We start from the raw sequence: 27,032 nt of genomic DNA, 5'->3' as shown, positions 1-27,032 counted from the left end.
AAGCTGGGCACCAAGGTAGGGTGCAGGGCACCAATGTGATGCATTGTTCATGGATTTTCCTGCTAAGGAATCAGACTGCTGTATTCTCAGTTGCTGTGCTGCTTCCACCTTCAGTCCCAGCACAATAAATTACCATAGTCTGACCTGAGGGAGGTAAACATGGATCGCTGTCAAGGAAAACTCAGACTGACTTCAGCGAGAGCAGGAATGGGCCCAAGATCCTTGTATCAGTTATGTGTATCCAGCTCTTTGGTGTTCACATTATTTGATTCTGCAAGTGAAAACTTGAGGTTCTTGCTTTAGTCTTCTATACAGAAAACAAACAAATTTCACATTTGCCGAGTAAATGAACTGGAAAACTTCCACCCAGAGCAAGAATCTCTTGGATGAAAGGATGGGTGCACCAAACCCTAATCTTTACTCGCTTTGTCTTTCAAGCAAATTATGGCTAAGGACAGTCTCATAGTTCTGAAACTGGCTAATAGTCAGTAACTTGTTTAGGCCTTAGATAGACATGTAATAGCTCAAATCCTTGGTGAACTTACAGAAGAAATACTTGAAACCACACTATCAGAAAACTTCCAGCTTGTATGTGTGACACATGAACTAAAAACATGCAAACCAATCTAAAGAGCTATGATTCAGATAAGTTCAACTCAGCACTGCAATTGGGGCCCCTCACTGAGATTGTTCTGAGCCATCTCACCACAATGGTTAGTTATGTGAAGCAAACTAGTGAAGCTCCATAAACTAGTGGCAACCACAAGTCACCACAAGGCATCTTTCCTCCAGAGTAATTTTGTTTACTTAAGTGCTTGGCTTTGGACAGGCAATAGCACTGCAGTAAGCTGGGCCAAAGGGAGGAGCTGTAATTACTCACAAACAATGAATAGTGTTGAGTTGAAAAGGGAAAGAACAACAAAAAAATCTGTGACAACAACATTGAAGCCAAGAGACTGCAAAGTCCCCTGAGGTAAAAATGCATTAGGCTCATCTTGCTAACATGCAACACCAGAAATGGTTTCTACTCATTTTTCTGTGATACAACTTAATGGCGATAAATCTTTCACAAAGAAATAAACTATTTAAAAACATTTGGGTTTCCAAGATAATAATCTTACAGCCCCCTCCTCCTCCTTCCTGGGATGCCATCTGTTTTAGAAGGAGGCCATTTAATTTAATATGGGTAATTTTTTGAAATTGTTTCCAAACCTGATCCCAATTTCCAGACCAAAGCGGGTTGAATACATTTGCTGAGACTCACTAGATCAGGCTCTTTAAAGAAATTTCTAGTGTTTTCCAAATTCCTTGTGGCATCTACTCATTTCTGCTTCAGACTAAGGACACAGAGTGCAGGGGTGCGTGAAATTAAAAGAAAGACACAAAAGTTTAACTAAAATGTTTCAAAAAGTTCAAAGACCAGCTCAGGTTTGGGACTGGTCAGATTCTGGCCAAAGGTTCACATAAGTTCATGGATGATTGTTTGAGCTGCCAATCCCACAGTGTTTGGATACCACCATTAAAACAGTAAGACAGTACATGCAAGACTGATGAGGGGGTGTCCTGGGTAAGAACAAGCTCTGGGTGTGTCTTTCTCTCAACCCGCGCCCCCACAACCCACACTAGAACAAGTCAAAAAGAAGTCTTGGAGGCAGATGGACAGCTAGATAAAGAACTCTAGGGAAAGGGAAATTCTGTGGGCTTTGTTAGAGACTCTTGGGGCAGACAGAGCTGGGGTACATGGAGGGGGATGGTTTTAAGCAAGAAAGCCAGATATAGCCAAGTCCCAGGAAGGAAGGTAAGAGACCAGCAGAGCGAGGAAAGAGGCCATAAACAAAGGAAGATCAGAAAGCTTGAAATAGGAACCAAGTGGTAGGTTCCTGTTTTGAAGTCTTGTGGTTAAGGCATTGAGTGAAGAGATTCACACCTTTTACTTTTGATTCAGCCATTGACTCTCTCTGTCACATTCAGCCAGTCACATGCCATTACTATGCCTCAGTATAGATGTCTGTAAATTATTCTTACCTATTTCAAAGAAAGGCTCTGAGGCTCAGTTCATTCATGTTTGTAAAGCACTTTGAGATCACTGGAAGGGAAGGAACTCTGAGAGAGTCAAGAATATTTTTAATACCACCAAAATGGGATCTCGGGTGTGGTAAATTCCTCCCCACTATAGTCATTTACCATATTGGATATTTTTCATCTAGGATCAGCTAGAAAAGGAAAACATTTGGAAAACTATTCAGTGAAGAGAGATTTACAGCCTTCATTATTTTAACCAATGAAAGCACGATTCATACTTGGCATATTTTTCCCAAAAAGGGCATAATGGTAAAATGAGAGACACAAGATAACAAAGCAGGGCGATGCTGAGGAAATAAAGGAAACCTTGGATACTTCCAAGAGAGACTGGCATAATGCAAAAGCCAGGAATGCATGTAGCCCGTTGGAGAATTCTGAATATGGGAGAAAATTCCTTTTTGACCTCGCAGTGGTTAGCTTATTCTTTGAAGCATGATATTTCATTACTCTTATTTTAGCTTGCAAAATCATGTCATTAGTTATTAGGTTATCCTGCTCATTTTTTTAAAGATATAGCCACAATATTGTTATCCCCTTTGACCTGAGCAGTTTTGAAAGAGCACATCCATCATGTACGGAGTTCAGTTTCCTTTTCACGCATCCCTAGCATACCAGTATTTTACCCTAAGACTTTTTGCTGCAGCAAATTCATCAGAATGATTACAAGGTGTGAATAAATATTATCTTGTTTGTACTAAAATTAGCCTGCAGTTAATTTAAGTGGCCCTGAGCTCACATTTCACAAGGACCTTCATATTTTTAAAAAACACAAAGTACCTCTAACTCTTCTCCTTTCCAAGTGATTTTTTCAGCCTTTAATTGTATGCAAGTCCTATCACACCTCTACAACCATGCATACTACTGGTCTCCAGACTTTCAGCCTTACTGTTTATAGTTATAATCAAATTTGTTTAAATTGCAATCAAAAAGTTCCTGGCTGTACAAAGGGTTAATATTCAAAGGCCCCGGATATTGTATTCTATATCTGGCAGTGTGTATCATGCATCTGAAAATAGAATTAGGTCCAAAGAGTTTAACTGCATAGCAATTTGATGATCTGGTACATTCTAGATGATGAACAGCTTACAAAAGGCAATATTCAGTCATTCATTCTGAGCTGGTAAGAGTGAGCTGGATTATGATTGAAAATATCTGAAAATCTGACTCTGAAGTGTCATAAAAATTCTTTGGCCATGACCAGAAATGATTCACTGACAGGTACTATCTGCAGAAAAATCCCACTCCATCCCTTTTTCTCTGTTTTTCTCTGCAAGAACCATTATAGCCCACCATGAGGCTGTTAAAAAGGACAGATCAAGTCCATTGTGCACTGGATTCAGTTCCTTGCTAGCGATCTCTTGCGTAGCTGCTCAAATACACTTCCTTTTGTAAACGTAAAACCGTTATCACCATATAAGGAGTTCTATTTGATATCAGCAATGTAAGGCTCACAGACATACAGTACATGTAAGAACAATTGGCTCAACATACTAGAAACAAAGTTCTTTGCTCCGGGCCAGCCTAAGCTTTGCCGAGTATTTTGGCAGAAGGAGTAGATAAAATCTCTAATAAATTTTCATTCAAGTCATAAGGCTTTTCCCAGCCAAAGATTTATACAGGCCTCTCATATTGGCCATAAAAACCATTTTAAAAGAGTTTGGGAAATTCTAGAAGACTTCCCTGTCACTTACCAAGCCACTCCAACTTTATACTTATTAATTCCAGTGATATGTAATACCCTCTAGCCTACGAGAAGCCCGTCATTAGTGCTCCATGCTCATAGAGTAACAAACGTATTTCAAAGCATCAAAATAGGAACTAACATGGATATTTTCTTACCCCGTATACTGAGCAGAGGAGATCAGGCTTGAGTGGCTTGTGATGAGTGAAGCATCTACGCAGTCATCTGAAGGGCAGCATTTTTACATTTTTGAGCTAAGAGGGATCCTAACCCTACAGAAGATTTAGGAAGGAAGACATCTAAAGCACAGGTCAAAGAGTCAGGAGATGTGGGTTCTATTTCCAGCTCTCTCACTGACTTACTTTGTGACCGAGGACAAATCACTTAGCCTCTGTGCCTTAGTTCCCCATCTGTAAAATGGAGGTGACTTAACCGAGGTATTGTCATGGTTGGTTCATTAATACGTGCAGTGCTTTGAGTTCTTTAGATGGAAGTTATTTTATAAGTGCTACTATTATAGTATAATTTGAAACAGGAATCACTTTTATTCTCAGAAATGCTAAGCAGATGTATACTGAGCTAAATCAGTACTGGAAACACTTTTGTGAACACTTTTGTGGAAAAGTACAAATTTCTCTAACCAACAGATGAACTTGCGAATTTCTTGTTTATATATTTTAACTGTAGTTCCAGTAACTGCAATGAGTACTTCTGACCTGGGGAAGGGTATGTGTACAAAATATGCCAAGACAGTAATAGATTTTCCCCTCTGAACCTTCCCAAAAGCCTTCTTCTGGTATGAATTACACTCTCTCAGGGGTAGCAGTGATCTCTCTGGATTAAGGGTCAGACATATTGCTGGAGCAGCATCTTTGCAAAACTATCCCCTTTTCTTGCCTCTATTTACTGGATGAGCAGGAATTCACTGACAACACACTTGCAATTTGGATACTTTAAAATCTACTCAGAATCCGGGTTAATTCCATGCATGTGATCTAACCAAGTGGGAGTGGACCAGTTTCTTATGGTGCCTCAGGTGGCTGGAAGTTCCTTCAACTGCTCCCCTCAGTTCTCTATGCCCTTTGGCTGTGGTCCTTCCTTACCTGTGTAATTAGGAGGGCAGAGACAGACATAGTTGTTGATTCCATCCATGCACGTGGAATTATTCTCACAATCATTATCTTCACAGTCATCTGGGTTTATTTCACATCTCTCTCCCTCATACCCTAGAGGGCAAGAACAGCTTTGGAGGGGATAGAAAAAACAGAGAAAAAGTTAGTTTGGATTTCAGAATTTGCTTTTGAGCAGGGAGGAAGTACTGGAGTGGGATGAAAACTGATACAGATGAGCTCTCTGCTGCTACAACGCAGCAGCATTACTAGCGAGTTGGGTGACTCATTCCTAGTGAGTTTGGTGATAGATGCCACAGTGACTAGCCTGGACACTATATTCCTATACTCATCTACAGAAAAGGTACAGCGCGGGCAGAAGAATTCATCTCTCCTGCACCTCCATTGCCCTGCTTGCTGATGTGCCTCATCCCTGAACTGGAATGAATAACTCTAGGGTGACAGATTAAGCTCACTCACCAAGGCTAATCAAATTCTTGGTTTCTCTGCATAGCCAACAAGGGTGTCGATTGCTACAACAGTGTTGGTTATGTAGGCACCTGTCCACCAAGAACTGGACTGATGACACCAACACACATCATCACATGTGAACAGGAAGCTTTTAAATGGCTCTAACTCTTTCACCATTAACAACCTAGACTGGATTTGAATTAGGGAGGTAGAAGTGAAAGTTTTCATCTCATTACCACCTTGTGGTAGAGTCATCCAAACAACAAATGTTTGTTAATGGATCTTCCAAACAGAGTACTTTAAGTGTTAAGGTATCAGCACTTTTTCAGCTCCTTCAGTACTCATGAAGAATCAACCAGGAAAGAATAATTAAATTAAATGGTGTGATTGTCCACATCCTAAGTATTTATGATTCCCAATACCTGAAGAAGAGCTCTGTGTAAGTTTGAAAGCTAGTCTCTCTTACCAATAGAAGTTGGTCCAATAAAATGTATTACTTCACCTACCTTGTCTCCCAATACCTTGGTAACATATCCAAACAACAGATCAAACAAACAAGGACAGGAATACTGGGTTTGTAAGGACTTGGACACAGAACTACTGCACTAAATACTTTATTTTCTGAAAATGTAGAGTGTGCCCACTTAAAGGAGTATGGAGGACTAGATGGCAGTGCAGAAAGGGCTCCATTGATCCATAGAGTCTCCACAATTTTTAAGACATCTAGTTGTTATGGTTGTGAAGAAAACCTTGAAAATGTGACCCAAGTGTAAACCAATGCAGAGGGATCTGCCTGAGTTTGCAGAGAGCCTTAAACTCTATGAGGAGCGGAGTGGAGCTGAGGTTGTGGGATTCAGTTTAGAATCAGCTGAGCATGATCTCAGGCAGCCTTCAATAGTTTGCATATATGGGGGAAATGGAGGCACTGGTCAGGTTGGGAGTTGGCTGGTTCAGAGACTCATCACAGGAAGTGTATGGCCTCATCAATACTCAGGAATAGCCCCTGATTCAGGAATTTATATAGCTGCCCTTTACTTGTAGACAAGGACATTTAGGGGTTTTGTTCCAACTGGGCCTATAAAGCATAATTGCAAAACCACAATGTAAAGCAAATCCTGGCTTCCCTTTGTCTACAGGACAGCGTAGCCCAGGGAACAGAGCACAAAGGGGTTCTGGGTTCTATTTCCAGCTCTGCCACTGGCCTGCTGGGTAACCTTGGGCAAGTCACTTCCCCTCTCTTTGCCTCAACTTCATCTCTAAAATGGGGATAATGATACTGACCATGTTTGTAAAGGGTTTTGAGATTGACAGATTAAAATTTCTAAAGAGGTAAGTATTAATTTATTATTATTATTACTACTACTGCTGCCTGGAGTGGAAAGCACCAGTGCCACCATATCAACTGCAGGCCACTGACTGCTGAATCAAGACTATTTCCAAATGCAGATAAGGCTTGTGTGTGCGTGATTTACTGCTCAGGTGGTCAGGCTGGGGAGGGAGTACTTATCATGGAGGTGTGGGTAGGACTGAGGCATATAGACAAGGGTTGGTATTAAGTGGAGGCTCTGCACTGAAGAAACAGGGAGGGTTTGGTAGCTGTTAGCAGAGCCACAGCTCTTCTAGACTGGGTGCATGGATCCACTATGGCGAGTATGACGCTGGCTTTCCCTCTCTTCCTCCTCTGCTCTAAGGATTGGCTGCACATGAACACTCCACACATGCCTCAGCATGACCTCAAGGAGTAAACTTGGGTTCCCCTGAAACATGGGCAGCCGAAACATCCACTCCCATGGAAACCCAGGGAATAAAAACTGTGAAGGAAAGTGTAAGAGAGAGAGAGAGAGAGAGAGAGAGTGTGCACACGCTCTCTCACGACAGGAAAGCTTCCAGAAGGGGATTAGCACAAGTGCATAGGTTAGCAGCAGACAGCTACATTCCTTCAGACCTATACTGACCGTTCACAGGTCATGAGAGCTAAAAGGGAGGGGAAACTCTTCAGAGCGAATGACTAAAAACAAATGGCTCCGATCAATTCAATTTAAAACACAATAAATCAATATGAAATATTTTCTTTATCTGGCTCTACCTCATTAGTACCAATAAAAAATGTCCTCTTTCTGACCCTGCAATGATCCAGGGGATCGCAGGAGGAGATAAGAAAGAGAAGAGCTGGCACAGCACCTTTTGTGGCAAGGGGAGCGGAAGGAGGGTAAAGAAACTGAACAAAGTCAAGCATTTATCATGTCACCCATTTCCATTACAAAACCCCATTTTTCAGGGGTTTATAATTCAGCCTTAAAAATGTGCTCCAGGCTGCAACTTGGCATTCAAGGTCTCATTTGGGAGGAGACATCTTTTTTTCAATGTAAAGGAAAACAACAAAAGGAGATTGTGCTGGTGATTTTTATATTATGAATATTTCACCCTCTTCTTGCCACATCCTGACTAGGACTGTATGTAATTAAACACTGCTATAGTAATGGTCCAGTGCACCAAAGTTTACAACAGGGACATTACAGTACTGAGATTGTTATTGTACAATATTGCAATATGCAATAGGAGGGTTTGTTTGGCTCTTGTAAAGAATGGAAATGTCACCATAATTAATGAAATCTGGCAACCAGTTACTCTGTTCTAGGGCAAGTCTTTGCTTTATTATTTATGTGTCATTCTTTATTTCAATTTGTGGTCAGTTGTTCCAATTCAGAGTGCAAGCATAGGCTTGAAGTGGTTTCCATCATATACAGGGTTTACAGCTTGATTCAATGGCGCTCAGCATATATCATGGGTGCAAGTGGAAATTAAATGATAAAACATATAAATTGGAACTCTGGATTGTATGGTGGAAGAGTTGTCAGTTGGGAAGATCTGCACATATTTTCCCAACACAGCTTGGAAGAAAAGTATGAGGTTTTCAGGGTAATCTGAAGGACATCAAATTGGGGTTCCTGCTAAACAATGGTGAAAGTAAGCTCTAGCTATGAGTATACAGCATGGCACAGCGGATAATGCATGGATTAAGACTCAGGAGACCTGAATTCTATTCTTGGCTCTGCTGGGTGTCTTTGGGCACATCACCCCAGATTATGCCTCAGTTTACCCATCTGTGGAATGGAGATAAAACATTGAGATCCGCTGATGAAAAGTGCTATATAAGAGCTAGTTATTATTATTATTATTGAAAACTTCCTGAGCTCTAGCCTGCTGTTGATTAAGCTATAGGACTGTTTACCTGAGCACTCAAATGTTACAGTTTCACATAGGGAGAGGTGGTCTCCTAGATACTGTGACCAAAACCATTAAAAAATTAAAATTCAGCCTGCTCTCCCAATTCAGTTATTTCATGACACTGCTGTTCTCAAAGACCCTGGCGCTCCTGACTATAATTTCCCTTTTACTGTTCTGCAGTATGCTGGGCACAAGTTAGTTGCTTCCCTCTACCCCAGAAGTTGCTGCCCTTCAGAAGTGCAGTATCTACAGAACTTCTGAAGTGCTTTGGGTTGAAAGAAACAAAAATTTTTAGAAGTTGGCTGTACTCTGAAAAGTGATTATGTAAAATTATCAACATTTTACACAACAGACCAGCTTCTTGTGCATATTTAGACCTAGATATGTTGATCAAGTGATTATGGCTTTTTACTTCTTCTTACACTGTGGTCTATTATTTCTTCTGTATCATCCAAATCTTAACATATGAAGTTCAACGTCCAGGATCAATCCGATTCATCCGTGCAACTGAAGGCATAATTTGAAGACAACAGGGTTGCACAGTTGCCACTGAGGGCAGAATATGGCCTACAGAACCTTTATTACGAGGGAAAATGCATGATATGGAAAAAAACCAAATGATTTTCAGATTCCAGGTTGAGTTTTCAGAGCTGGCTATTAGGAATACATAACTTTTTACTTGTAAACTGAGCACATTTATAAGGAGCCATTGAGATACAATGGAAGAAGGAACTTAACAATGCCATTGTTAGAGTCACTTTTCAGAGCTGAACTGTATTAGCAGCAAACTTAAAATGGTTGGCTGCACTTTGTCCATGCTATGATTAATCATTTTTGTATTTGGATAACAAAATAAATACAGAGATGATATATCATGCTTTAAAAAGTCAGCTCTTGTGTAAACAGAGTAAATTTTTTCAAGAAAACGATCGCTTTTTGGCAGATGAACTTTGTGCACCTGCATAACAAGTGAATGACTTGATAGCCTGTAAGAGCTTCATTTATCCTTCACCAATGAGGCATCCTTGACATATGCAGAATTTATCAGCTTCAGGTTTTTACATAGATAAGTGAACTTAGTGTTTGTGGAAGGCATAGGACTAATAGTTCTGGACAATGAAACTCTCTTTATATACAGAATTGGATAGAGCAACACAAGACTATGTAAGTTTCCTCACACTTCACTGTCAATGATCTGCTGTTCATTGGGGGCTAAATCTGAGTCAGAATGGGTAGCTCTGTCTCCATGACCGAGGCGGTCCTTGATTGCAGTCTCAGCGGAGGGACTACAAGATGCTAAATGACACTATTGGCTTTTATGACACAGATGTACTTGACACTACTGCGGCATTTTATGAATCCCACCAAGCAGCTTTCACTGTGTGACCTTTGTCCTAGCCAACCGAGTAAAAAAAAAGTTTAAGAAAAAAATGGTGACAAGAGAATGGATCTGAGAACTCCAGCTGAACCTAAGCTCTTTACCCACTCCATTGTGGCTAGCTATTACAGCAACAAAAATGAGAAGTGAAATCACCTGCTGTTTAGAACCCCTTGCCCTATCTATGCACAGCCAGAGAGGGGTGTGTGCGAGGATACAGTCTCAGCCATAACTGTGAATTTCCTGCCTTTGGCTGGCTTATGTCACCACCTTCCCATTATTTAAAGGGTAATTTCGCTTGTCTGTGACTACAGAAACTTGAGAGTTAAACCACTTGGCATTTTATAGGGAGGAAAGCTTTGGCTTAAGTTTCCTTTTACAAGAGTAAAGGTTTGACAAGCTTGGCAGCTGAGTATGTATATTAATATATTCCTCCAGGGAAGAAAATCTATAGAAGATATAATTTCTTTCACAGGCCACACAACTAAAAACTCTAAGGGGGCCTCTCATTAAAACATTTTTTTGACATTCACTTCCTCACAGAATACAACCTAAGAGGATATTTTCTCATTTTGATGCTCACAGATGTATGCATGTAGCTCCAGTGGATGCCAACAGGAGTAGCACATCCACTGGAGAGAGAAGATTTCCCTCCAGACAATCATTGCTCAAAATCAGAGGGGTTAGTCTGAATCTGTAAAAAGCAAGAGAGGGTCCTGTGGCACCTTTAAGACTAACTTCTGTTGCTCATTGCTCAAAATGTTTCCTCATCTTCCTCCTCTATCTCTCCGCCACTCCCAAATCTATCAGCGCAGATCCTTTTAGATAATGCCTTATACTTCTATAGTACATCTCCTCTAGCAGGATGGGAGCCCAAGGTACTTGTAATACGGTGGCCATCATCTGAGCACCTCCTCATGGCCAAAGGTTGCTCTGCGACAACCTGCCTCTGTTTTCCCCATTTTCACTGGGCACCAAAGATCCACCTCATTTTCCTTTTGTACCAGGGGCTGATCTAAGTTCCTGCCTTCCCCCAGCATATGGGACACAGGAAGGCTTCTCCCCAGCTAAACAAGCACTCATTGCCATGCCCAGTCTCCTTTAAATAGGTTTATTTGTCCAAATATAAGCCTATAACAGACAAAACAGTTCCTCAGCTCACCCTTTCTCCGAGGGTATAACGGCCTCTCCTCCAAGGGTCTCTGGTAATCATGCTTTTTGCAGCTTCCCAGTCCCAGCCAGCTTCCCTTCTCAGCCAGTTCCCTTCTCACAGACAGATCTCATTCAGCCAGCGCTGCTCCCAGCCAGTTCCATTCCCCTCTGGGAACACTGGCCACAGGGCTACTTCCCTGACCATCTGGCCACTTGTTCCAGGATCTACCACTGGAGTAAGCTCCCTCAGTGGTTTCCTCTCCCCAGGCAATGCCAGTCCCAAACACTCCTCCTCTTCCTGCTGTCTGACAGGGCATTATAGCCCCTGGTTTAGCACAGCCCCCTTTAATTGGCTCAGTTGGGCCCACCTGCTCTGACTTGGGGGCAGTCGGCCTGGTCTACTCACCTGGACTAGCTACTCAGTGACAGTGTTTTAGACTGAATATATAAAAGGGAACTGATGGAAAGCAGAGGTGTGTGGGGGACAGACATTCCTTTTCATGGAGGATTTTGAGATTTTAAAATTTGATTTCATTCCAAATCAGAGCAAAACCAGAAAACTTCAGAATTGTCCGTGAAGATTTATTAAAAAAAAAATGGTTATGGGTCATTTGAAACATTATCTTTTGGAAAAACTAATGTTTCAATTTTGACTTGTTACCATTTTTGCATTATAATAAATATATAATATGATAAAAATAGAATTCAAGATGAAATGTCATTTCACAATGAGAAATTGAGACATTTCATTATGAAAATATCAAAACAGGATGTTTGGACACCGTTGGGACCTTTTTTGCATTTTTTTTCTAAACAAAATTCTGGCAAAATTGACTTGATTTCACAAAGCATTTCAATTTTGACAGAACTGCATGTTCCAGTGGAATACTGTTCCATCAACATTTTCTCTGATCAGCTCTAAAAGAAAGCCTGACTCATGGAAAATGTATTTGATGATGTACTAAACAGTATAATCCCCAGTTGGCTGAGGGTGGCCTAGGCAACCTAAACAGCATTTTCCCCATCTGTGACCCTTACAATTCTGTGTCTCACTTCAGCCACCATTGATATGCTGCATATGGGAAAAGACAAAGCAGTTATTCCTGCAACAGGAACACCACATAAGCCTTTTGTCCTGTATGCAATTGGAACTACAGTACGGGGAAGTTTTGAGTAAAAGATAGCATATACGCTTTAGTAGCAATTTTTTCATGATCGTAGCAACTAATTTCCAAAAAGCATTCTAGCATCTTTAATGCAGGTAAGTGGCCAGAGCCCCAGTGTTATGTTTCAGCTGAAAAACAACCCCTCTGTGCAGTGTAAAGTCCCTTAGACACACAGGACAACTGGAGAAACACTACCTCAGAGGCAAGAGTAACTTTTTCTAAATCACCATCATCAGCACTTCATGCAACTTCCCGGGTTCCCCTTGGAAGTCTCCTATCTGAGCAAGGTCTAGGCTGCACCCTGTTCACATAGGGAAATTGAAGCCCAAGATTTTAAGTTATAGAGGTTGTTCTCTTATGGGCACAAACATAAACTGACATAACCTCTCAGTTGTTCAATTGTTTCTTTAAAGCCTATTTGACTATGAGATTCTTCAGTATGAAAACATTTTGCATCTGGCTGTCAAGCAACAGATGCTCATTTTACAAATTAAAAAAGGGTGTGTGTGTGTGTTTGAAATGCCCCAAGGAAAATTAGTCTCTGGATAACACAAAGCAGATCAGGGGAATGCTCAAAACAGCTTTTAGAGAGAGTCCCATTACGAGAAAATAAGGAGGCCTGTTTTAGAGGAAACGATATGTCACCAATGAAACCAAATTAATTTCATGTCTGGCAAGGAGAATTATTTGTCATGTATGGCAGTTTCAGTAAAGAAGCCATTAGACTTCATTAGTGTAAAATAGACAAATGTAAGGTAAATTCATCTCATCTTGCTTTAAATGCAATTCGCTCTCCACTACCTGAATCCGTCTTTATTTGCCTCAGTGAGATGGCAGGTCCCTCCATTCTGGCATGGATTCTGAATGCAGGCATTAATGGGCATATTGCAGTCTCGACCCTATTGGGAAAAGTTCAAGAAAAATTCAGTTAGTAACACACAGAGCAACTGGACTAATCTATCTTGTGTATTGGGCTTTGTTTTCATTTTCCCATTTGTATTGACACAAAGGATGTAGTCTTCAGAGCAATCACATCACCTAGCATTCTTTACTGAATGACAGACATTGCCTAAACCAGGCTTTTGGGAAGGCAGGGCTACAATAATGGCTAGTATTGGTGAGTGTATTGGGCTACTGTTTGGTTTTGAAGTCTCTGGCTAGTTATTTTTTCACCTGCTGGTTTGGAGAAAGCTATTGGTTTTAACTTTATAGAATATACTTTATTCTTTAATATTAATTACACATTGAAATGAGCAAATAATTCCAATGAGAGGTACACCCAGAGCAGTGCAGAATCAGTATGCACCAGCAGCACTTACAAGTACTCAGTCAAGTGTTACGGCAGCACACAGAACTCAATACTAAGGATGGCCAAGCTTGAAGGTAAAAGCTTATATTTTCTGCTAGGAGGCCAAGCTGAAATTCCTCTACAAAATACAGTGAAATCTATTCAAAATAGCATCCTTACTAAGCAGCCTTGTGTTTTTAAGAGAACATCCACAAATATCTCCAAGTGCATCAACTACTATAATTCTGCCCCATCATTACTAGAAGACTACCTGTGTTAAGCAACTGATTTTTGTTGGTCCTTTGAGTGGCTGTTAAAGCAGGTTCCACTGGACTTGTATCCTGCTGGCTAAAGCTCAATTTGCTATGGAGTTGATATATACATCACAGTGACTGGTCCTTTCCTTTGAGTTATTTCAGAACAGATTATAAGTTTAGGAAGTCTCTGGTCTGCCAAAGTCTGTGCAATCACAGGAAACTGAAGGGATCTGCCCAGTAGTCTTAGGAGATGATCCCTTAGCAGTGTCTCTCTCTCTATTTGATTTGCATCACCAAAGTAATCCATTCAGTCAATTCTGCCAATAAATAACCACACTCTAAGATAAGAAAAATATCTCAAATTAAACTAAAAGGTTATTGAAGTAACATTTTTCATTTAAAATCATGGTTCACATCCTGTGTTACTATAATGATATTTTTGTGACTAATCTGTAATAATCTTTATAAGGCTGAAGCAATCCCCTGAGTCAACAGGGGCAGAAGAAGTGGCTGCATGCAACATTGGAGAACCTAGCTTTCGCTTTAAAGTGTTCAGCGGCAGGTTTGATGATTTGCCTTCAGCTGGATTCAGGTTTGGTTAACTTCTTGCAGACCCATCTGCACTCAGAACAAGATGTATATATAGATATGCTGTCCCCAACTCCCTCTCTTAATTGTTACATCTTGCAGTGCTCAGTCAAAACATAGGCCCCAATCCTGCAACTGGGCCCCAGACAGGTGCAAGGGTCCACATCCATGAATCCAACTGCTGGATCAGGGCTGGAAAGGAAGCTTATCAGGGCTGTTTCAATGGCAGCTGAAGTGCCTATCATGCTATAAATACTATGTAAATACCAACAATACAAAATCGTTGCAGGCTTGCTACCCTGGGATTGATGCAGTCTCATCAGTTTCAACTAGCCAGGAATTTTAGAAAACAACCAGTAGTCATGAGGAGCTACAGAGAAATTGTTGAATATAGTTGATAGCTGCTTTTCCCTCACATTGCTCATGATGTATATTCCATCTAGGTGCTTATATGCTCCCCACCTCAGTTACCATAGATCTGAGTCCCGCAAATGTTAATGATCAACATAGTCTGAGGTAGGGAAATATTCCCATTTTACAGATGGGAGAAACCAAGGCAGAGAGAGACTAAGCACCTTGCCAAGGTCACACAGAAGTCTGTGACAGAAATGGGAGTTGAAACCACAGTTCCTGACTGCAAATCCATTGGTTTAGCCACAAACCCCAGCATTAGGCAGAGGGGAGGGCTTGCATTTGTTGTGCTTGTTTGTTCTCTCTCCAGGCCAAAAGGAGAAAGGGAGAACATCCATCAGGATGCTCCGATTCTGAAGGTCAGGGAAGCAGAAGACCCAGGTCCAAAAAGCAGGAGCCAGACGTGATCAAATACTGGAATGACTGGGGACTAACAGAGCCCACTCATTCTTCTTAATTTGGGGAGTGGGCTTTGCTGGGGCTTTGCTCAGGAACTGGCACAGGTACCTTCTGCTTCACCGATACCCAAGCCTCTGCCAAACAACTTGGCATTCTCCATTTGAATCATTCACTGTAAAAGGTCTTGGGGAAGAGGGGACGATGCTGAAAGCGAAGAGGAAAGCTCATGCAGCTTTGGTTTTGGCACTGTGTGTTCCACAGCACTTACAGGATGCCAGCCACATCTAATACACTGCCACCCGCTGCAGTGTTGCCTCTGCTTTGTCCATCTGTATTGCAAACCCTACATGCTCGACATGTCATCCTAGTGAAGCTGGGATAATGCCATGCTTTATATTTCTCAAGTGCTCAGCACAAATGTTTTCCCATATCCCTGGTAAATGGAGTATTTTGCAGATGATTCAGTACTGTAGGTATCCTTTCAAATTCACAGATACTCTGTGTTCTCTTGGCATCGAAGTCTGAAACCCTCTGTGAGCTAACTAAGCATAGCAACACGCAAAACAAAAAGCCCAGCATTTATTTTTCCAAAAGTTCTACACACACTCTTGCAACAGCCTTTCAAACACCATGTGTAACAATATTCATATTACATTTCATGCAACTATGCACGTTTCCTTGGAAGTTACTGGTGACTGTTACTAAAGATCTGTGTTAAAATGAAAGCACACCCTTTAAAAGCATTTTCTAACCCCTCGTATCTGCACATGAAATCCTGATGATTCAGAGCCCAGTTTTCACTTCTTCACTACATAAGCCTGTGTTATTGGGTTTTCAGGGCTTCAGTGGCCTCAGGCACCGTGGAAATTGAACAATGTTTTCTGCTGAATCAGACTTTTAATTATAACACTAATTTGCTGTGTGACACTAGGTAAAGAGAAACCTCTGCCTCAGTTTACCCATTTCCAAAAAGTGGGATAACACAACTTGCCTCTCTCTCTCTGATCTCATGAGTGTCAGCTGTCTGTTCATCACTCTGAGTTCTTTAGAAAGAAGGTGCTATGCAAGTGAAATATTTTATCGTACACAAAAATGTGGAAAACAAAGAGTAAGCAGAGACTATTTAAAATATCAGCATTGAGTAAGCTACAACTGATCAGGCCACTTCACTTCTGAATGAGACAGACCATGCAGGGGTCTAATGTGCTTTAACTTCACAGGTAGAGTTAATGCGTCTTGACTTTCCTGAGTGTTCCTATATAGACGAGCCCTAAGACATGCTTAAAACATCTTTCAAATAAAGATTGCAAGTCTCTGGTCCCAATTTACAACAATACTGGCATATTTGTAAAGGATTAATTTCTTTAAATGTCAAGCACCAATCCTCAACTCAGTTCATTTACTCTTGAACTGAAGACAACTCTTTGACCTACATACCCTGAAAATTAATTGTCTGTTCTCAAAAAGGGAAAACATTGAACATTTGGTCCAAGACTAAGGGTGTGTGAATTAAGCTGGAACTGGAAAAGGAGGTGCAAGCTTTGCTTCCAAAGATCTGGCCGGTAGACAAAAACAACATGATTGTCTCAGTGATTCATGTTGCTAGATTGGAGGGTCTCCTTTTGACTGTAACTCTTATTTCTAGGGATTTGTAACTCTACTCTAAAAATTTTGTTGTAGTCTGATGGTAAAGCAAAAGCATCAGCCTAGAGACATTTTCTGATGAGTTTTGCAAAACAACACCTGCCCACCCCAAAAAAATCTGCTTGGCCACTCCCATAGAAGAGGGAAGGAACAACATGGATTTTGACATAAAGTTCCTACAAATGGCAAGGCAGAGTGCATACATGTCAGGACCACATTTGGATTTCACATGTACCCCTGTAAATCTGGAGTAAATCAACCGGCTCCAGCTTTAGTAGAATTGCTCCAAATGAACGTTCCTGTGAAAAAGCAGAATCTGGCCCACAGAAAACGTAAGTTCTTCTTTTAGTCCCAGCACTAATTTAAATAAACGGTACTGAACAGTGCTGTACATACAGGCTGTAGATCACAAGAATTGTATCAGATCTTGGACTCAATTACTAGCCCATACTTATTACATTTTCCAGGATCAAATACATCATAACAGCAAAAAGCCAAGAAGAATTGGCATAAACCAACGGAGAGTTGGGCAAATAGGGCAAAGAGAGGTTATGTGAATACGTTTGATGAAAAAACACATTTGCTTTGATAATATTTTGACCATTTAAATTGCTGTCATAATGTGGAAAGTGAATATTTGTTTGTGCAATGGTTTGTGACATACAAGTTCACCAAGCCATCTGATATTTTGGGTTTTTGTCCACCTACTTCTAAAAGGGTCAGCCAGTCACAGATAATCCTATTAGTTCATCATATCCCAGAAAGAGGGCTTCATCCTGCACTACTGAAATCACTGTGTTTGACCAATAACTTCAATGGGCGCAGCACCGAGCTCATAATGAAGAGACAAAGTTAAAGCAACTACTTCATGGACAACCCGTAGGCTGAAAAATGTTTGCATTAAGTGTGTGAACAATTAGAAATAACAGACAAAACCAGTCTGCTTTTGTACATAATACATGCACAAAAAGAAAGCCAAATTTTGTCAAATCACTGTCTGTAAATTATTTCTCCAGCTCTACCATAAATAATAATACCACCTAACACTTTGCATCAGTAGATGTCAAAGCACTTTACATTATCATTATCAGGGCTGCCCGGGGGGGGGGAGGGGGGCAAGTGGGGCAATTTGCCCTGGGACCCCTGAATCCTCTGGGTGGCCCTGATCATTATCCCTATTTTACATATATCTGGAAACTAAGGCACAGAGCAACGATATGATTTGTCCAAGGTCACCCTGCAGTCAATGGCAAAGCAGGGAACAGAACCCAGGATTCCACCCATTAGGCCATACTGACAGTCATAACCACTAAGTAGCCATATTTTTCAAGTGAGTTAAAAATAAATCAGGCACCTGCTGATACAGAGGCTATTATTTCATAATATGCTGGTAATAAATATTTAAGGAATCCATCTCATAGTACCTGTGTGTCATTAACTGGGCAAATACTGCAATAATATTTCCATCCAGATTCACTTGGTATTTTAAATTAACTTGATTTGCCTGTGCCCTTCACCCCATTGAGTTAGCACCAGGCAAATTTCTCAATTAAGTTTTAAAAGCACAAATATTCACGGAAAATGAATTTCAAGGTAACGTACACAGGAATTTGCAGAAATTGAATTTTGAATTTCCACCTGTGAGTATTTGCATCACAAGTGCTTGAGCACTAATTTAACCTGACAAATCACCTCCAACATAAACAGATCAAATACTATCTACTCCAAAAAATCCTCATGTTTATGCCATGTAATTTTAAGAATTTACAAAAGTATCAAGTAGTTCTGGAAAAAAAGAGAGGAAACCAACCAGTTCAGAGATATTCTCTGAGCAACAGACTAAATAGACTGGGTAAGTTATTTACTGAGAATTATTCATTTCTAATCAGTTTCCCCTTAAAGAAAGGAACATATCTGGCTCACAGATTAAAGGCACTGGAATCATTTTCCTACTCAGTTTTTTGGAGGAGGTTTGCAAGAAGAAGAACCTTGCATCATATCCTAAAAGCAGCAAAATTTAGGTATGGAGGTTTGATAGATCAACAGACGAACCACGAAATACTATAATTCCCTTATTTACCTCTCATAAGGCAACTCTTATTGCTGCAAAAGACCCAATTCTGCTCAGTTAAACTAGAATAAGAATGGAACAATTGCATCAACCTCATTGGAATGATTCTGTATTTATACCGCTATAGCAGAAATCAAAATGCGGTCTAAAGACTGTCACCCACTGAAAATGTGGGAAAATCAAAAGTTTTCATTGCAGGAGACTTGACATACCACTTATACATGACTCCAGAAAAACTCAAAGATATGCTAGCTAGCCACTATCTACCAAAAATGAAGTTACAAGACCTGCTGCTGACTTCTTATGTTATTCTGGAATGAAATATTATAATTATCCTTATAAAAGGATGAAAAACCCCTCCACCTCAAAATCGATCTGTGCTGTGTAACACTAATCACTGCTGAGTCATGCTGAGTTTAAAGGTTATTGAAATGTTACCAGATACAATATTTTTCAGGGTAGAGAAAACGATAAGACAGAAGGCATAAAATGATTATTCTGTGTAACTAGGAGAACCACTTTGTAATTAAGAGACATTTCCTGTAGCTGTAACATATGGTGACTCAATTCAATATATGATCATTTTGTAAAAAACAACGGCAGACCTCAGACAACAGCAGTGACAGGGAGCCAAGAAGATTCTTATGCCCCCATGGAAAGAGACTAAAGAAACTCTGAGCACCTGGGTAGGCAAAAATCGGAACCACAAGGGGATGAGCAGGAGATTAAGCTGCTTTTCAGTAGCCACTGTCCTTTTTGGCCTCTGAATTGGAAGTGCAGTAGGCTGCACACCGGTAGAGACACAGAGGCCCACAGGGCAGCCACAGAGCTTTTTTTTTTCTGGCCGATGGGAGCCTTGTTCAGTGACTAACATGTCTTTGTATTGGCAGCTGATAAAAAAGTACTCTGAGAAAATGACTGCAGGAGAAAGAAAAAGGGTTTCCAAGCAAATACATAGAAACTGTTAAGTCTTCACCCTATGTTATTCCTATTACTAGATTTTGTTGAGGCAGTGCATGGGCAGAACATATGTCACAGTTTTCATATATTTAGTGCAGACACTACGCCAAAGCAAATTCAGTGACAGAATTTTGAAGTAAGACCTAGGAATGTTCCTTGATCGTTTTAAGTATCTGAACTCCTTAAATATGGCTAGTGCTTCCCGAGAGGTCAATACACCAAATCACTCAACTGCAAAAACACCATCTTGAAAACATACTCCACTGATACTCCAAAATACTTGGTGTTCACACCTCAACTGCTAGAAGAGGGCCTCATCCTCCCTGTTTGAACTAACCTCGTTATCTCTAGCCTGACTCACTCTTGCTTGCATATTTATACCTGCCTCTGGAAATTTCTACTACATGCATCCGGAGAAGTGGGTATTCACCCACGAAAGCTCATGCTCCTATACATCTGTTACTCTATAAGGTGCCACAGGACTCTTTGCTGCTTTTACAAAATATCAGTGTAACATCCCACCACTATCACCACCACAAACAACCTCACAAATACCAATGCACACAACTTACTGGTGTTCTGAATAAAACCCAATAAACCCGCTTTACTGAACAAGAAAAGACTAAATAAGTTCTTTACTATACAAGAAACTTAAAGGGCTACTTTCCAGCAGCTAAACCAAAATGTAAACTATCTTTAAGCATTTATCTGTCCTGGGATGCGATCCTAAACTGAAATATCTACTGGGTTTAATAGTTTAGTTGTCCTGCTGTTGTGAAATTAAAAAAAGATGAAAATATCTCCCCCTTCCAAAATGTATTAGTGCATGACTCCATTCTTTAGCCATATCTAACTAATAGGGGAACCCCAAGTTTCTTAAGTATTCAGAACTGTACTGCTACCTGTGACATTACTGATGATTGTCCCAGTCTTGCAATCATTTTTGCGTGGATTAATGGCACTCTGCAAAGGCATAGCAACCTGCCCGCTTAGATCAGATTTCAGGGTCAGGATGTAAATTGGTGTACATATAAGGAGGTAACTAGAACAAGGCAAAGTGATGTTTGTTTTTGCTTTATAAGAACCATCTCTGGTTTGATGGGGGAGAACGGAGAGGAAATAATCCATGCACCAATGAGTGGAAAAGACACAAAAGCCCTTTAGAGAAAGGCAGGTTAATTTCAAACTTCTATAAAGGATATTCAAAAAGAAAACACACACAGATTAATGAAGTATACAACAGCTTCCCTTTAATAACTACATGAGATAAACACAAGCTGTAAATACAAATTAAAAGAAGCAGGAAGAATTTTATACAGATGACTAAGAAAACATGAAGGGATGAAGTCAGCTATCCAACCAATGCACTTAATTATAAGTTTGGTAGAAAAAGACTATCATGAAGTTCTGTTTACAACTGTAACATTTCAAAGCCCTTCATTATAAAGGAAACCAACGTTTATATGTTGAGAATGTTAAGAAAAACCAAAACTTAATGAAGTGTGCTGTAAAACTAAAAACAAACCATTACAAAAACCCTATTATGCAAACTGCTACACAAATGAAATTGGGGGACAGCTACACAAAGGGAAATATGTGGATTGCTACATCCATATCTGGTGTAATGAACCTAAACCAGCTGCACATCTGTGTGAAGAAAGGATCTGGATCTCAACAAAATGATTACTGATGTTGCAGAAGTGGAGAATGAAACTAGCTTTGAAATATTTGATTCCTTTGATGGGATAGATATGAAAAAGAAATCCAAAACCACAGCCTATTTACTGTACCATTCTCTCCCACTCACTTTTTACCACAGAAACCTCTTAAGACAAAGGATTCCATATCAAATCACATTGCCTTGGGAGGCAATATACACAGATCGCTGCATGAAGTTGAGGTCACTCAGATCTGTCTCCTTTTTGGCAAATCCAGATGATGCAGTTTCCTCGTTTATCCTGTACCTGGCCAACATAAGATGGCTAAGGCTCAATCGGGATAAAATGCAGATGATGCTAGCTAGCAGGGTTAGGTAATTAGAAGAAGTGTCAGGGTGCATGTCTGATACATCTGTTGGTGGCATATATACAAATTATTTGACAAAGCAGGTATTTCGGACAATATTAAGGTACTTTTGAATCTGACTGCTCTTAGATAGCAAGCTAGAAGCAGAGACTCAGACTGATTTTGTTAATCTGTGTTTTGCAAATGAGCTGTGTCTATTCCTAGCCAATGAACACCTTGCACAGTCATTCATGCCTTTGCCACTGTGACACAGACAGACCAGGTACCAGCTCATGCCAAGGCCCATAAGCCTCAGTGAACACTAACAAATGCATAGCTGGAAACCAGTCTGGCTCACCTGTGTGTTAGCTTTGTTAAAACAGATGTTAAGTTGATAAGAATGTGTTTAGACTTGATGGAATGCTTGTAGGATGCGGCATGTATTGATCTCACTTATAACCTCTGTAGTCCATGGCATAAAGTTATATTGAGTGTTCGCATTGTAAATCTCTGTAACTGTGGAACACCAAACAGGAAAGAAGCATTAATTAGCATAAAGTTCTGGTCCTGTGGACAAGAAGGCTCATTGAAACCACATGAACCACTGTGAAACATCAAAGGACAAAAACTTTGTTGATTGCCCCCCCCACCGCCACACCCACCCATGAAGAGAAGATGGGTACCACACTTGATTCATCAGTTTGAACTCTGGGGGAACAGAACAAAAATGCCCGATGAGAAGAAACTGTATCACTATGCTGCTTGGAATTCGTCAAGGGCAATATTTCTAAGCATGAGCAAGGAATTCCCAAGTTGCTTGGTTTGGATTAGTCCTAAAGGACATATAGAACTTGCATATCATATCATTGCATATTACCTTTTGGAACCAAAGACTGTATCTCATTTGTGTGTGCATGTTTACCTGCTTTAACCGCAGAAACAACTCTCATTTCTTTTTCTTAGTTAATACATCTTCAGTTAGTACTATAGGATTGGCTACAAGCGTTGTCTTTGGTTTGAGATCTGAGGTACATTTGACCTGGGGTAAGGAACTGGTCCTTTGGGACTGGGAGTAACCTGAATATTATGGTTGATTTTTGGTGTAAAGGACCATCTATCACAAATGCGGGCTTGCCTGGGTGACAAGACAGCTTGGAGTATCCAAGGGGACTGCCTGTGACTCCATGTTAAGGCTGTTATAGTGCTTTTAGGAGTTCACACTTCGTTGGTGAGGTCTAATTATAGAACACACCCAATTTGGGGTTTGTGCCCTCTTCCTTGACAGTCTGACCTGAGGTTGGCACTTATGTTTGTGAGCTACCTTAGACAGCTTGACAGCCACCTCCAGGTTACATTACTGCAAGTGATAATAAATTAACCACATTCCTTGGTAACCTGTGCCAATGGTTGATTACCCTCACTGTTAAAAAGTTGCATTATATGATTGTTAATAATCCAATAATCTAATTTAGTTAATATGAGAAAAAGTTTCATTCATTTCTAATTTTGGTCAAAGTTTCAAATTTGGTTTGATCTCACCTGGACCAGTTCATTCATCCATTTTTGGGTGACACAGCAAGCTAACCTAAACCTTGCCCACTATTTTTCACACATGGTGAGAAATACTACTTGCTGAAAGCCACAGAAGGTGATTTCAGGAGAAGAGATCAGTTTAGATTTTAGCCTCTGAAACCTTCACAGCATTGACGAGTGTAGTAAAGATACAGAGAACTGTTACTGCCTACAAGACTGTATGCAGTAATCTTCTGCACCAGTTTGGCTTCAACTGGCATCTGATTAAACAATAATTGGACATGGCAGCAGCACTTTTTAGTGACTTCCTTGTCCTTATTAATAAATCCTATTTGTCAATTTATAGTAAATTAGGCCAACTCTGCTTTCAGCCTCATTTTATTTTAATCAAAAAGATTTATGATCCTCCAGGGTATACTACACCTTCCATTATCTTTGTAGCTAGTAATCAAGATTATGTCTGTCAAAGTCAAGGGGCAAGGATTTGAGGTATTATTAAAAATATTCTGGCATTGGCACCATCAGTATGAAATTTGATTCTCGGTGGATGCTTGCGGTTTATTTGTTAATAATATACATTATTGTGTATTTCTTCTTGCCTTATGGATCTCTGCTTACACAAGCATGCTGTGTTTCAATGCTTGTGTAAGCAGATGCTATAGATAAAGGACTTCCGGGCTTTCAATCAGCAGAAAGAAGAGGTGGAACAAGTCTACCACATGAAAAATCCACATCCTATACTAATGGACAGGAAGCAATCTCCATGAATCCGATGTTGGAACCTCTGGAATACGTCTACTAATGTAACTACTAAGAAGTAAACTAAAATCCTAATTTCAATTGAAAAAAAATCTTTGAAGTCCCATAAAATATACTGTTATAGATGTTTCCAGACTTATATCATTCAGACTACAGGAAAGATGACAAAGTAGGGCTTAATTAGAATTTCAGAATGATAATGCAAACAAACTGAAAAAAATAGAGGAAAATTTTCTCTTGTCTCTTTCCATTAATGTACTGATCTTAGGTGTTACTTTTAAAAAGCAGGTACAAAAACTTTTCAGGCAAGAATTTGATTTTCAAGAAGACAATGTCCCTTTAAAGTGTGGCTTATTTCCTCCAAAAAGGTCTGTGACATCAGAGCATGCCACAACATCATGAAAGACCAAGTGTGACATGAGTGATGGCCATATGTAATGTTTGGGTACTGCCACATCCCGGGGCTGATGTGAGATGGATGGACACAGTTAAGTCAGTTGGGTTAAATGGTTTTAGAGAGAGTCTGTAACAATCAAAAACAATTAAAAGGACAATCACCTTTTATTCTCCTTTTAAAACCAACAATCATAGTAAACATTTAATATTAGAGCATTTTGTTGTGTGGAGGACACATAACCACTTGGCACATAGCATGACAGGAGCCAGTGTGGCACTTAACACTGGCTCATTCCAGTCACACAAATCAGGAGCCAAAATACTGATGTTCAGTTTTGTGGATTAAGCATTTCAGCATGTGAATAACCTGATCCCCCCCTTGCCAAAGCACTTAAGCACAGGTTTACCCCAGAAACTCTCAGAGGTATAAGGAGGAACAGACTCCAGAGAGAACAGAGGAGGCAAGTCTTTCTGACCTCCACGTGGCTCAGTGACTGAGACTGTGAGACCAACGGGCAAGGACTGATAGAATGCAAGAGGCTTTGATACAACTGTACCTATTGTGCATGGGCTTTGTCTAAATGAGCCGATCACCCATTCTGAGGCAAGATATGGCATTGCACCCTTTCCGTTCTATAGGAGGTAATGCACTCTCACTTTCCAATGAAAAGTGTTTTCTCTACTGCCTTAGATTGCTTAGACCAATTTCATGCAAAACCATACCAAGGGAGGGGAAAACAAGGAATTAATCTCTGAGGAGAGGTAATGAGCTTAAATTCTGCTGAGGGTCTCAGACAGAGAAAGACGAAGGCTAGAAGATATGGTGAAGTCAATGCCAGAGCTGCACAGGAAGGGTAAAAGAAAAGAGCCAATCATGAGAGGCTTTAATAATAAGGGGGACTGTCTGGTGTGACTGATGGCTTCAATTGGGTGGCTGGTCAGACTGAAAGAAAGATTAATAGTTAAATACGCACAGCCTGACTAAGCGGGGACATAACAGTCTACAGATACCTGAAGGATGAGGACACCAAGGAGAGAGAGAAATTACTTAACATAATAAGAATGGGTATAACTAGGACTGAGAGGATGATATTAAGAAAAGGAAATTCAATTTGACATTAAAATAAGCTTCTAAGAGTGAGATTTATTAGAGTGCAGAATGGGAAAAGAAAGGGGTGGGAGCTTCATCTCTTTGGACACTTAAATCTAGATAGATGAGTAAATGTACAATGGTGAACAATCCTGCATTGGCAGGGGACTGGAGGAGAAGTCTTCTTTATATCAATTCTCGGTTATAACACCAGCTGAGGCTCTGACTCTCTAATTTATTTAAAGTCACCTTTACTGTGGGGAAACATTTCTGCTGACCCCTTTCTCCTGATGCAGCACTGAACAATCAGAGTCAATGCCTCAGGTCACTCAACATCTGCTTTCTCACTGCCCTAGAGCAAATGGAAACATTTCCTCAGGCTTGGCTTCATTGTTAACAGCCCTCATTAGGCCAAAGCATAACACATCACTGTGCTTTTTACAGGACTCCTGATGAGTATGTGCCTGCCTCACCACCCTCAACCAGCAACTGTGGCCTGTAATCCTTGCTTAAGCCTTTCATTTGTATACTCTAGTGCAGGGGTAGGCAACCTATGGCGCACGTGCCGAAGGTGGCATGCAAGCTGATTTTCAGTGGCACTCACACTGCCCGGGTCCTGGCCACCAGTCCGGGGGGCTCTGCATTTTAATTTAATTTTAAATGAAGCTTCTTAAACATTTTAAAAACATTATTTACTTTACATACAACAATAGTTTAGTTATATATTATAGACTTATAGAAAGAGACCTTCTAAAAACGTTAAAATGTATGACTGGCACGCGAAACCTTAAATTAGAGTGAATAAATGAAGACGTGGCACACCACTTCTGAAAGGTTGCCGACCCCTGCTCTAGTGGATGTAAATCCTCACTTTCCCTAAACCTACTGTAGCAGGGGAAAAGGATCCCTACACAAATCAGCTAACCGATGCATAGTTATGTCTTGGGAAGCATGAATAAAACCTCCAAGTGTGAACAGGTGGGTGCTATGCTTTCTTCTTTCATAGTCTTCCTGTCTTGGAGGCATCAGATGAAATTATAACCCCTGCTGGTGCCAATGGTCTTTGCCTACAAAATACACACATACACAGGGGCTCTTATTTTAGAGGGCCACCCATTACTCCTCCCTTATCTCTCAACCTCTCTGGCTCTCCACTTTATCTTGCAGAGAGCAGGAAGTACTCCTACATTCACTGATAATTATTCTAAGTACTGTACCTTCATCAGAAAAATCTCAAGGCTTCCAAGGATGGCATCACAGGATGGGAATCTAGTTCACCGAGACAGAATCTCCTAACAGCAGCAATATTTTGCTGCGCTGATTTTTTTCACACTAATCAAACTTGGCAAGGGACTAGCATTCCAC

General features: G+C 40.4%; 1 protein-coding gene across 2 annotated transcripts in view; it reads right to left on the bottom strand.

Moving 5' to 3' along the window:
• The window catches only part of SLIT3 (slit guidance ligand 3), a 793,796-nt gene that overhangs the window by 81,065 nt on the left and 685,699 nt on the right, over positions 1–27,032 (bottom strand). For both annotated transcript variants that reach the window (XM_005295705.5, XM_065554865.1), the window contains 2 exons: positions 13,069–13,166; positions 4,867–5,006 (listed from right to left, as the gene is read on the bottom strand). In XM_005295705.5, coding sequence (XP_005295762.1) covers positions 4,867–5,006; positions 13,069–13,166 — 238 coding nt within the window. The remainder of the gene's footprint in view (positions 1–4,866; positions 5,007–13,068; positions 13,167–27,032) is intronic.

The sequence above is a fragment of the Chrysemys picta genome, chromosome 8, assembly GCF_011386835.1.
Source record: "Chrysemys picta bellii isolate R12L10 chromosome 8, ASM1138683v2, whole genome shotgun sequence".
NCBI classification, from domain to species: Eukaryota; Metazoa; Chordata; order Testudines; family Emydidae; genus Chrysemys; species Chrysemys picta.
Note: the sequence above shows the minus strand (reverse complement) of the source record. Positions and strands in the feature narration are given on the sequence as shown.